The sequence below is a fragment of the Anolis carolinensis genome, chromosome 4, assembly GCF_035594765.1.
Source record: "Anolis carolinensis isolate JA03-04 chromosome 4, rAnoCar3.1.pri, whole genome shotgun sequence".
Taxonomy (NCBI): domain Eukaryota; kingdom Metazoa; phylum Chordata; class Lepidosauria; order Squamata; family Dactyloidae; genus Anolis; species Anolis carolinensis.
In genome coordinates this window covers 249,075,824-249,089,174 of record NC_085844.1, presented here as the reverse complement: position 1 = coordinate 249,089,174, position 13,351 = coordinate 249,075,824, and the positions used below count along the sequence as shown (strand labels likewise).

At 42.3% G+C, this 13,351-nt stretch overlaps 1 protein-coding gene across 3 annotated transcripts in view; it reads right to left on the bottom strand.

The window, feature by feature from the left end:
- Positions 1–13,351, bottom strand: part of c4h20orf96 (chromosome 4 C20orf96 homolog) — a 31,533-nt gene that overhangs the window by 6,477 nt on the left and 11,705 nt on the right. For all 3 annotated transcript variants that reach the window (XM_062979145.1, XM_062979147.1, XM_062979146.1), the window contains exons 5-8: positions 12,136–12,294; positions 4,170–4,269; positions 3,438–3,595; positions 2,736–2,837 (exon numbers count right to left, since the gene is read on the bottom strand). In XM_062979145.1, coding sequence (XP_062835215.1) covers positions 2,736–2,837; positions 3,438–3,595; positions 4,170–4,269; positions 12,136–12,294 — 519 coding nt within the window. The remainder of the gene's footprint in view (positions 1–2,735; positions 2,838–3,437; positions 3,596–4,169; positions 4,270–12,135; positions 12,295–13,351) is intronic.

The window sequence follows — 13,351 nt, the reverse complement described above, 5'->3', positions numbered from 1 at the left end:
GTCTGAACAGGGCTCTTTGACATGGAGGATAGAGCAACAGCACCCCCTGGTGGCCAGAATCGAGCACAACCTCCAGGACGCCAAAGATAGGAAATGCCTATATACTTCTATCTGTACTGTTATTTGTCCTGTCTGTGTATAACAGCATTGAATGTTTGCTGTATATGTCTTCTGTGATCCGCCCTGAGTCCCCTTCAGGGTGAGAAGGGCGGAATATAAAAATACTGTAAATATGTTGTGGTTCAGTCTGATGATTTGGGTTTATGCAGGCTGATCAAGGAAATGTTGATGAGGGAAATGTTGAAAGCTCTGAATTGTTAGAGAGACCATAGACTAGCAGAGAGGGAGAAGCTAGCGATAAGGGCGACCTTTCACAGGAGTCAGAACATCAACAAGTCCCAGGTGTCTCTGGCAGAGAGTCAGAGGAGTCTTCCTTAGATAGGAATACAAGGTTAAGGCTAAAGATTCATTCTCCCAGACGTTCCCTTAGGATAACTGGTAAACACGTGGGAATCCAAGGACAAAGAAATGCTTTCTTGGTTTGTAAGCATCATTAAATAAGGGAGAAACAGGGAAAGATTTCAAATGAAGCAATGTTGATTTTTGAAGCACAGCTCCTATCTTGTTTATGCTCATGGGAAAGGATTCTTGCTTTTGTTCATGCCTGGAATTTGTGTCTTTGATTATACTTTGAAGTTCATGTTGCCTTGTTTTCAGGATTTATTTTCTATATCAGAGACTCTGAACTATATTCTACAAATTGCCTGTATCTTTGGATTATTATCGTTCGTTGGGAGAGGCCCTCCTCTCTTTTCCGCCACCATCACAAGCGCGGTTGGTGGAGACGAGAAAGAGGCCCTTCTCTGTGGTGGCCCCCGGCTCTGGAACTCGCTCCCCAGGGAAATCAGGCAAGCCCCCACCCTGGTAGCTTTCAGGAAGAGCTTGAAAACCTGGCTCTTCACTTAGGCCTTTGGACAAAGATTGCTCATCCCCATAACAATCTTATCCGTGACCATTTCCGTACCGGTTGCACTTTTCACCTTGTTAACTTGATATAGACACAGGATCTATTCCCATCCCAAATTGCTCTCCCCAAATTTGCAGCACTTTATCCGTTACCTCATGTTTACAGTATTTACACGGTGCACTTTACCCAGTCTATTTTTACAACCTTTCTGTTTTTAATCTATGTTTTATTAAGTTTTGTTATTTATTTTATAGGTTAATATTTAAATTTTATAATAGTGCATGTCTATTGTCTATTGTGTTTTATACTGTTATTGTTTTTATCCGGGCTTGGCCCCATGAAATTCCCTGTCAAGAGTCAGACGCCAGTTACAAAACAGAGTTTATTCCGAAGATAAGCCAAAAAATAACATAAACACAGGAAATATCCTTGAAACACTTCACTTATCAGTGTTTCGAGAGTAGATTGGACAATAGTAACTCAAAAACGAGCCACGCTAATTTCCCATGCTGGCATTCAATAAAAAACTAAATAACGCTTCAATTCAGCTTTGGAAAACAAATAGAGTTAATTGCTGGAAAATAAACAAACTAGAAAAGCAGTAAAACTGCTTCCATGGTGCAGCTAAGCCGAGAGCCTCAAAGGGATGATGAATAGCCGTCGTCAGAAGAATCCAAGGTCAGGTTAGGAGGCAGCAGAAATTCCGAAAGACAAACCAGTAGTCAGAAGCCGGGAAAAGTAGTCAGTCAGAGGGCGAAGACAGAAGCCAGGTCAAATACCAATCCAGAGTCCGAAGAGGGTGCAGTCATCCAAACCAGGTCCACGAAAAGGCACAAAGATGGTATCAGCAGATCCGAATCACAGTCCAAGTCCAGCACAGAGATCCCAATGGCGCCTCAGCAACACCTTGCCACACGCAAAGTGCAGTGGCCAAACATTCCCATTTTATTCCCCTTCCTCCTGGGTGACCAAACACTCACACCCAAACACCAGGTGTCCCAAATCTACTCAGAGTCTGAACTCCACACAGCTAGAGCTCGTGGATCTGGAGTACCTAGCAATTCGTCGGAGTCCCAATCAACCTGCCCACACTTAGCCCCATGAACACTTAAAGAACCATCCTCCCTTCTCCAAGCATCCCAATTGGGATCAGCTCCTGCAGAAACCCCAGGTTCAGAAGTATCCATAGACCCCAAATCCCCAGACATCTCCGGTGGCTGTGCCCATTCAGTGCCCGCTTCCCCAGCCACCACCTGTTCTTCAGCATCCATCTCCCCATCTGAATCTTCCTCAGAAGATCCCCATATAGCTCTCTAAGTCGCTTCCTGCGCAACTCCTCCAGTGAACCCTCATCACAAGGGTTTTTTCTTCCTCTTCGAATTCCATCACCATCAACCATAATCCCCGAAGGCGCAGTCACAACAGCCCTGAGTCCACTTTGGGGAGATAGAAGCGGGGTATAAAAATAAAGTTGTTGTTGTTGTTGTTGTTGTTGTTGTTGTTGTTGTTGCCTTTTTGCTGAATGCCTTTGCATTTGGATTATAGCTTTTTACTGACTGCCATTACATTTGGATTACTGCTTTCTTTACTGATTTTTATTCAGACTTTGCTGCCTTTTATCAATAAATGGTTTAAACCTTAAAAAAAACTGTGGTGGAGTGTGTGTTAAGATCAAGGTGAATCAGCACTGAGGTGCAACAAAATAAATAGATGAATAAATATTAAAGCTATCAGAATAGAAATATGCAGTGGGAAAAGTCTCACTAACCTCTGCAATGGTCTGAAACACATGTTCCTCCTCCTTAAAGGCCTTCCCTGACAAGGTCTCAAGGAACCGTCGAGACAGATCCTCAATGTCCTCCAATTCATACTGAAAGATAGTGACACAAGGGAGCAAGGCGACATTAAAGCAGCATACGTCCATGTTAATGTGGGATTTGTGTATTGGTAGTGTTTAAATGAAATTTGTGTCTTGCCCGCATTGCATACTGATTGCATCATCCAGAGTGTAACATAGTCTGGAAAGAGTTAATTACTGAGAAGCTGTGATGACCTTGATGTGTGGCTGGAACTGGGGAGTGTCCAGACACAAGTGTGTATGCATTACTGATTGCATCAGTTTAGTTCTGAGTCGAGTGCTGTCTGCTTAGAGTGAGAGTCAAGTCCTGTGTTCATCTGCAAGTTTGTTTGTCTTGATTATTACTGCTTACAGTAAAACTTTGTATATAGTTTTACTAACGTCTCGGTTGTCACTTCGTTCTGTGTTCCACTGATTCCATCCAACTGCTGCTGCGCTGCAAATTACTCTGACAGTCCAGACCTTTTTTTTTTGTTTGGACTGCAGTATCAGGAATCTCTAGCTGGCTGGCCAGGGTTCATGCTAGTAGGAGGATTATGGATAATGTAGTCCCAAAGTTAACTTTTCCCCAAGGCAAGTGAAGGAAAGCTGGAAGAAGCCTCCTTTCCGCACCTGTTGCCGTTCGCTCAGGTTCCGTATGCTCCGCATCAGAGATGAAATCTGGACCGCTTTAACCGGATACTCCTTGTCCATGTAGGACCGCAAGACATTGACCTCATCCTGGAGGGCTTGTACTTTCGTGTTCATGCGCGCCATCTCCGCATCTAGTTCTGATTGTGGGAGGAAGGGGAGAATCAAGAAAATTATTATTATTATTATTATTATTTGTCAGAGCGCGCGGTTTGGATAAACACATATGTAGTGGAAGATCAACGAAGAATCACTGGCACCAATAAATAGGCTGAAGCCTGTTTGGCTTTCTACAAAAGATTTACTAACAAATGGAAAAATTCTCAAGACGATATATACATACAGAGTGCAGAGAGGCAAAAGAGCAGAGGGGAGAACAGATAACACAGGGAGCTATTTATAACCACCTCTGCTGTCTGATGCAATAAACAGTTAACTCTTTACACACTTGCATAGTGGACAGCAGACAGTGCATGATGCAATCTCCAGCTCACATTGCATCACTATAACTCAATTACATTTAAACAATTCTGTATACAATCATTCCCACTTCAACATTATTATTATTATTATTATTATTATTATTATTATTATTATTATTATTATTATTATTATGGTCAAAATGGTCTCTAGGGTCTCAGGAAGGACAAAAACACATGTTTCCCCATCCCTTCCATTCAGCCTCAGGTCTTGTGGGGATGCTGCTGTGCTTACTTCCCACGTTCTTCTCCACTATTTTGTCTTTCTCCAGCAATTCGCTTTTCGCTATGCCAAGCTGGTTCTGGCTTGAGTCCCGAAGGGTTGTGATGACTGTCTGTGGAGAGAAAAACCAAAGGTGGCAGATGCTCAGGATACTCCTGGAAGTTGGTTCACATCAATAGGAGTCTGGTGTCTAGATCCAAGGAAGGCATGCTACTACCCCTCTATTCTATTCTGCCTTGGTCAGACCACATCTGGAATCACACTGTATCTAATTCTGGGCACCACAATTGAAGGGAGACTCTAAGCTGGAATGTGTCCAGAGGAGGGCGACTCAAAGGATCAAGAGTCTGGAGAACAAGCCCTATGAGGAGCGGCTGAAAGAGCTGGGCATGTTTAGCCTGCAGAAGAAAAGGCAGAGAGGAGACATGATGAGGTCCATGGATAAAGATGTGCAGGGATGTCATAGGGAGGAAGGAGCAAGCTAGTTTTCTGCTGCCCTGGAGACTAGGATGTGGAACAATGGATGTGAACTACAGAAATGGAGATTCCACCTGAACATTAGGAAGAACTTCCTGTGAGAGCTGTTCAGCAGTGGAACTCTCTGCCCCAGAGTGTGGTGGATGCTCCTTCTTTGGAGGCTTTTAGCAGAGGCTGGGTGGGCACTGAATGTGATTTTCCTGCTTCTTGGCAGAATGGGGTTGGACTGGATGGCCCATGATGTCTCTTCCAACTATGATTCCCACACAAGAAGTCTGCTTCAAATGGATGCACATTTGTCAAGAGGGCTTAGACTGTGCCTTCCTCCTTGGCAGAAATAAGGAGGGTGGACTGGATGGCCTTTAGGGGGGCCTTCCTACTTAAGGACTCTATATATTTTAAAGCTGGGTGGTCCAACTGGGGGACATCAACCACATGTGTTGATACTCAGAAGTTACGACAAACTTTTCCTAAGTGATACCAAGGATCAGAACCTTTGTAACTATAGTGGAACAGCTGCAGTGTGTTAGATGGGTGTGTGACTAAAACAAACTGTGGGTTAGCTGCTTACTGCTGGTGTATGTAGCTGGTGGTACTGACTTCTAGCCACTGGTGTTGGCTGTTAGCTACTGGTGTAGCCACAAGTTGCTGCTGGAGCTGGAAGCTGAAGAAAGCTACAGAAAAATCCAGGAGTGAGTGTTTGGCTCACTGCTCCAGTCAAGAGCACCATGGATCACTTCATAAGGACAAAGTTGAACTGCTTATGTTTCTCTGCCTTCATATTATCAAGCACTTCTCAAGGAGTATTTGTTTGCTTTTCAGTGTAGTGAGGATAACTGCTGTGAACTGTGTTGTATATTTTTGTTACCCTTAAGTGGATAAACTACTTTCAGTTTCTACTTTAAAGTACAGCTGACTCAAGTGTTTTTCTTTCATCAAGACTTTTGTTCAGGGACACACAGAGTAAGAAAGGGCTGTTATATCAGGGTTGTTGCATGTTTTCTGGGCTGTATGGCCATGTTCCAGAAGTATTCTTTCCTGATGTTTCGCCCACATCTATGGCAGGCAACCTCGGAGGTTGAGATATGGAAAAACTAAGCAAGGAAGGTTTATATATCTGTGGAAGTTCCAAAGTGGCGGGAAGAACTTTTGTCTGTCAGAGGCCAGTGTGAATGTTGTAATTAATCACATTTGTTAGCATTAAATGGCCTTCCCAGCCTCACATCCTGGCCTGGGGGGAATCCTTTGTTCAGAGTCATTAGCTGCCCTTGATTGATTCCTGTCTGGAATTCTTCTGTTTTCAGAGTGAAATGGCAGACAAAGGTTTGAGGTAATGAGACAAAGATAGTTCCAGTGGCTGTAGAAAAAAAGACGTTTATTCTCAGTGGCCAGAGAGAATACAGACCCTCCTGTCTCCAGAAAAAAAGGGTACTGTACAAAGAAACACAGGTTCTTTTATACCATTTCCCTCCATCTACCTGCGTCATCTAGGCATTATCCATCACCAATTAGTGTCAAAAAAAGTCTTACTTTGCACTTTACTAAAAGCTATTTTTGCATTTTCCTAAAATATAGGTTACTTTCAAGACCTCTGACCCTCCATTAGGCCTTATCTAAGGAATTCCTATCTAGGCTCTCAGGGGTTCTCATTAATTGAGGAATTCCCCCTTATCCTAGCTTTTAGGGAGCCATTAGCACTCCTACAGACGCCAGGTCTTATCTTGACATCCCAAAAGCCTTAATTTGTCTTTTGTCCATTAGCTTAGCTATTCTTGTTGACACTTAACATATGTCTCTGGCACTTAGGGTGAACTTTGGTCTCTGCTGGGTCTTGCTAGGCAAAGTGTATTTTGGGGCTATATGCACACATTCTACTTGTGATTACATTTTTCCTATTCCTATTTCTAATATGATTACATTCAATATATAGTTTCCAATACAAGTATTATATTTTCCCAATACACCTTCATCAAGAGTGCTTCTCCTTATTTACTGTTCTGATTTTGGAGTTTTTAAACTCCAAGATATATATCCTTAACAGGATAAGGGCTAAGGATCTTCTGCACTCTGCAAATCAAACTATACAGGTGTACTACTAACCATGGTTTGACAACATGCAGCTTTTAGTTAACGTAACCACTCAAAAAACACAACAGGAAGGAAAGGAAGAGAAGCACCCCCTTAGTTCCCTTCCTTGCCTTATCATCTTCCCATCTTCGGTCATTTGATGACGATATGAAGGCAAAAGCAAGGACATTTTGAGATAGAAACAGTTTTCAAAAGCACAGCCATGGGATACAAATTGGGTACAACTGTTAGAGCAAGCATGGGCAAACTTGGGCCCTCCGGGTGTTTTGGACTTTGACTCCCACAATTCCTAACAGCCGGTAGGCTGTTAGGAATTGTGGGAGTCGAAGTCCAAAACACCCGGAGGGCCCAAGTTTGCCTATGCAAAAAGAAACTAGGGTAAAGTGAAAGGAGAAGAAGAAAAAATAAAAATGAAAAATGACGAATGCAAATTGATATTTTTCCATGGAAAAAGTTCCACACCACACATATATCTACACTTGTTGGGACTGTTGCACAGCAATCAATCATATTAGAGGGACTAAACATCTAGATATCCTTCTAAGGAAGTGTCCACTGACAAATCGTGATTCTCGGAGGAAGACCCTAACAAATGAATGCACCGCTGGCACAGTTTCTCTTTTGCTTCCCAATCAGTCATGCATACAAGGCTTCAAGACAAAAGGGGATTAATAAGCTGCCTTGCTCACACATTCGCTTCCTTCCTTTAATGAAACTGGAAGGTTAGCTAGTTGTTCTCAATCAGATTTCTCTCCATTTGAAATGAAAGTGAGAAATAGTGCAGAGTGTGAGAGAAGCTAAAGATACTATAGTTATACCTCGGTGAAAGAAGGGTCAACAGTTGATATAAGATATATCAAGTATTCTTGATATATTCTTTAGGAATGTGTGTCACACACTCAGCCTTTGTGTGACTCTGATGAGGATTCTGGGATGCAGTTTCAAGATGATGGGATTCGGGTTCAGGATGAGTTTCAAGATGACTCTGATGGGAATTATGGGATTCAGGTGCAGAGTGTTCCTGCTGTGGGCGATGAGGAGCAGGGAGGCTTTCCCACGGGAAGAAATGATGTTGTTACTGATGATGGTTTTCAGGTGCAAGAAGCAGAAAGGGAGGGCAGCTCCCAGCCTCAGCCTGATAACACTAACAAGCGCTGTGGCCTTGAAAGCGATGAGGCCACTTCTCTAGATCGGGCTAGTCGTTTGGAAATTTGGGGGTTGCGCAGAAGTCTCAGAATAGCAAATAAGAGGGAGGTCAAAGAGCAAAGAAATGCCTTTATGTTATGCTATTAAACCAGTCTGCTGAGAGGGAAATCTTCATCAAAGCAATTTCCTCGATTGAATCAAATACCAAGTCTGCTTTCCTGTATTATCTTATAGCCTGGATGTATTCTTGTTTCTGAGACTTTGGCTTGTTTTGAAAGGACCTTGTTTCATGCCTAATGTTTCTATGGATTTGTTCCTTACAGCCTTGTTTTTGTAACTATCTTTTGGAACCGAATTTTCATCTTTTATGAACTATCCTTTCCTTATTTCCTAATAAACTACAAAAGACAATGTTCTGTGTGCAGCCTGGTGTCTTTAGCAAGGTGAAGCTAACCTGAGGTGCGACAAATAGTGATCTTCCAGATACAGTCAATTGTCTAAATACTGTAAAAGAAACATACAGCCGGTTCTTTATTTACTTATTACTATTCTTTCAGTAAAATAATTTGCTTATAACAATGGGTTAAACCCTTGTACTGCTAAACTTCTGGCCTGAAGGTCGGCAGTTTGAATCTGCAGAACAGGGTGAGTTCCCGCTATTAGCCTTAGCTCCTGCCAACCTAGCAGTTTGAAAACATGCAAATGTGAGTAGATAGATAGGTACTGCTTCAGCAGGAAAGGCATAAAGACGCTCAAAACAGTCATGCCATTCATACGACCAGAAGGTGACAACGCAGGCTCCTCAGCTTGGAAATGGAGAAGAGTACCTCCCGCAGAGCCAGAGATGAGCACTGCCTCCAAAGCCGGAAATGAAAGGAGAAGCCTTTGCCTTTCCTTGTGTTTGTGTGTTTCATTGTATTGTAACAAGGCATTGAATGTTTGCTGGTCTCTGTTTACATTGTAATCTGCTCTAAGTCCCCATGGGAAGAAGGGCGGAATATAATATAAAGTGTTATTATCATTATAAAACTTTGAATACAGTATTTAAATAAAACATGCTAAGTAAGATAACATTTTTTCAATCACTGTGACATTTTCTAGGAAATTTTCTAGTTCTGTGTTCGGATAACCCACATTTCTGTTTATTGGTCTTAAACACTCCATTAATAAAGAATTGCAGCTATCACATTGTGTTGGTTTTCCCCCCCTGCAGTTCAATCCTCTTTCCTATAAATCTGGTAAAACTGCAGTTATCGGATCAGAATCAGTGAAGATGAGATGGAGGATATTGTAGGCAGGCAGGCTGAAAACTAATGTTACAAGAGAGGTGAGACTCTTTAGGGACTTCAGCCTGGATTGCAAAGAAAGGGCTATTTTTAATGAAAACAGCTTTGTATGCCAAACTCTCAGGCCAAGTTGGAAAGGGTTCTGCCTGAAACTGAAGAAAGCTACTGCTAGCCAGACAGATGGACAGCAGCGAAACACGATCAGAAGAAAAGCAACTCATATGAGATATGATCTTGGAGAAGATATTCCACCTAAACATTAGGAAGAGCTTTCTGACAGTTAAGAAGAGCTGTTCAAGGAGTGGAATATGCTGCTTGGGTGTCCAGTCGAGTGAAGGGTTTTAAACAGAGCCTGGATGTCCATCTGCTGGGAGGGATTGGACTGTGTCATGGCAGAATAGGGTTGGACTGGATAGCCCCAGGGGTCTCTTCCAACTTCTGAGGTGGTGACCTTAAGGTTGGCAGTTCGAGGCTGCGGGTCGGGGTGAGCTCTCGCTGTTAGCCCTTGCTCCTGCCAACTTAGCAGTTCATGCAAATGTGAGTAGATCAATAGGTACCACTTTGGCGGGAAGGTAATAAGGCGCCTATGTAGTCATGCCAGCAACGCAACCAGGAGGTGTCTACAGACAACAGGCTCCTCAACTTCGAAAATGAAACAAGAACACCTCCCCATGTCCAGAGTTGAGCACCACCTCCAGAAAGCCGGAGATGAAAGAGGAAGCCTTTACCTTTGTTCTGTGTATTTGTATGTCATTGTTACTTCACTGTATTAAAGACATTGAATGTTTGCCTATCTGTGTACGTTGTAATCTGCTCTGAGTCTCCTCAGGGAGATAGAGAGGAATATAAATCAAGTGTATTATATTATTTTATGACACAGCAAACAAGATAGATATGCTGGATTTCGTATCACAAAACCTTAAGTCGAACACTTCCCAAGCGTCTAGGACTGTGTGATGTATTTTCGGATGATGTGCGCAGATCCCAGTAGGGTGGCCTTTTGCAGTTGGCAGATCGTAATCCTGTCAATGTCTATTGTTTCCAAATGCCGGCTGAGATCTTTTGGCATGGCACCCAGTGTGCCCATCACCACCGGGACCACCTGTACTGGTTTCTGCCAGTCTTTGAAGTTCAATCTTGAGGTCCTGATAGCGGCTGAGTTTTTCCTGTTGTTTTTCGTCAATGCGACTGTCACCTGGGATGGCGACATCAATGATCCAAACCTTTTTCTTTTCCACAACTGTGATGTCTGGTGTGTTGTGTTCCAGAACTTTGTCAGTCTGGATTCGGAAGTCCCACAGTATCTTTGCGTGCTCATTCTCCAATACTTTTGCAGGTTTGTGATCCCACCAGTTCTTTACTGCTGGCAGGTGGTATTTGAGGCATAAGTTCCAATGGATCATTTGGGCCACATAGTTGTGCCTCAGTTTGTATTCTGTCTGTGTGATTTTCTTACAGCAGCTGAGGATATGATCAATGGTTTCCTTTCACAGTCTGCATTTTGAGTCATGAGCTGATTTTTCGATCTTGGCCTTAATTGCCTTTGTTCTGATGGCTTGCTCCTGGGCTGCAAGGATCAGGTCTTCTGTCTCCTTCTTCAGGGTCCCATTTGTGAGCCAGAGCCAGGTCTTCTCCTTATCAGCTTTTCCACTTTTGGTGGCAGAGGACTCTTACAAGTAAAACAAGCAGTCAAAGAAGAAGAACATGCCCTGGCAAAATATGTAAAGCAAAGTGAAGAACCAGCTTTGATTGAAGTCAAAAATCAGAAACTAATCAAGTGTATTATTATTATTATTATTATTATTATTATTATTATTATTATTATTATTATTATCTAAATATCCTGGATGGCTAAAAATGGATCCTAAAGGAAACAAAACCTGAACTTTCCCTAGAGGCCAAGAGGACTAAAGTGAGACTGTCATACCTGATCATATCATGAGAAGATCTGGCTCATTAGAAAAGACAATAATGCTTGGTCAAGGCAGTAGGAAAAGAGGAAGACCGAATTCCAGATAGATGGACATAGTCAAGGAAGCCAAGACCTGAGTAGGGCTGTTGAAGGCAGAGTGACTTGGAGATCTCTCACTTACACGTCAACTTCATGGCAGGTAATGATGAAGGTGTATTGGGAAAATATAATACTTGTATTGGAAAATATATATATTGAATGTAATCATGTTAAGAAATAGAAATAGGAAAATATGTAATCACCAGCAGATTGTGTGCTAGCCTTAAAAATACACTCTGCTCAGCAAAAGCAAGACCAAAGTTCACTGAGTGCCGGGGACATATGTTAAGTGTCAACAAGAATAGATAAGCTAATGGACAAGAGACAAATTAAGGCTTTTTGGGATGTCAAGATAAGACCTGGCGTCATGAGGGGAGTGCTAATGGGTCTCTGACAGCTAAGATAAGGGGGAACTCCTTAATTAATGAGAACCCCTACTGGATGAGATGAGAATTCCAGAGATAAGGCTAATGGAGGGTCAAGGGTCTTGAAAGTAGTCTATATTTTAGGAAAATGCAAAGATAGCTTTTTAGTAAGTGCACAGTAAGACTTTTTTTGACACTAATTGGTGATGGATAATGCCTAGATGACGTAGTAGATGGAGGAAAAAGGGTATATAAGAACTTGTGATCCTTTGTTCCAGTACCTTCGCTTTCCTGACCACAGAGGAAGGTCTTTGCTTATTCTCTCTGGCCATTGAGAATAAACGTCATTTTTTCTACTGCCACCGGAACTCTCTTTGTCTCATTTCCTCAAACCTTTGTCTGCCATTTCAGTAACAACACCACAAAGACAGACAAAGAAGAGTTAGGTCAGGCATAGGCCAACTTGGGCCCTCCAGGTGTTTTGGACTTCAACTCCCACAATTCCTAACAGCCGATAGGCTGTTAGGAATTGTGGGAGTTGAAGTCCCAAACACCTGGAGGGGCCTTTGCCCATCCTTGCTCTAAACTGTAGAACATAGCCTTACCCCAAACATTTCATACTGCTGGAGAAGATCCCTGGCCTCTTTGGCGGTTTCATCATCCATTTCCTTGATCTCCTCCATAAGCCCCAGGTTCTTCTTCAAGAGAACTTTGGAGTGGTGCTTCAGTTCGTCCAAGCTGTGTCTCCGGCTCTTGGAAATCCTCTGGAAATATTTCCAAAAGGTTATTATAGTGGCTCATCTCTTCCCGCTCCATTCCTTCAGGACCTACAAGAGGACATTGTTCCAGAACTGCTTGAGCTCTGTGGCTGCTGCTCTCACTCCCAATTTTACATAAGCATGAATCTTGCATTCTTCAAAAATATGAGACACAGACACCATCTTATGTAAGTTACAGAGAAAATGTAGGCCCCTTCTACACTGCCATATAAAATCCAGATTGTCTGCTTTAAACTGAATTATATGGCAGCATAGACTCATTTAATCCATTTCAAAGCATATAATGTGGATTATCTGCTTTGATAATTAGGATTATATGGCAGTACATTTCCTCTGCAACTTACATAAGACGGTGTCTGTGTCTCATATTTCCCACCCACCAAAATGTAAATCTATTTTAATTTTGTATACATACAGTCAGGGCCGTAGCCAGAAAAAAATTTCGGGAAGGGTTTTGAAAATTTCGGGGGGGGGGGGGGGGGTTAACCCCTAGCACACACCCCTCCCCGCTACAAACCTGTCAATATCTGCTTGAGATAGTGCCTGAAGGGACTCTTAATGTTTTGTGTTTCATAGACTTAGCATGGGGATTTGTTAACCAGTTAAAATTCATGAGTAAACCAGGTTTTTTATATAACCTGAAAAATTTCAGGGGGGGGGGTTTGAACCCCTAAAACCACCCCCTCGCTACAGGCCTGCATACAGTAGAGTCTCACTTATCCAACACTTGCTTATCCAAGGTTCTGGATTATCCAATGCATTTTTGTAGTCAATGTTTTCAATACATGGTGATATTTTGGTGCTAAATTTGTAAATACAGTAATTACTATATAACATTACTGCATGTTGAACTACTTTTTCCGTCAAATTTGTCGTATAACATGATGTTTTGGTGCTTAATTTGTAAAATTATAACCTAATTTGATGTGTAATAGGCTTTTCCTTAATCCCTCCTTATTATCCAACATATTCACTTATCCAACGTTCTGCCGGCCCGTTTATGTTGGATAAGTGAGACTCTACTGTACTTGTAAAAGCGTTG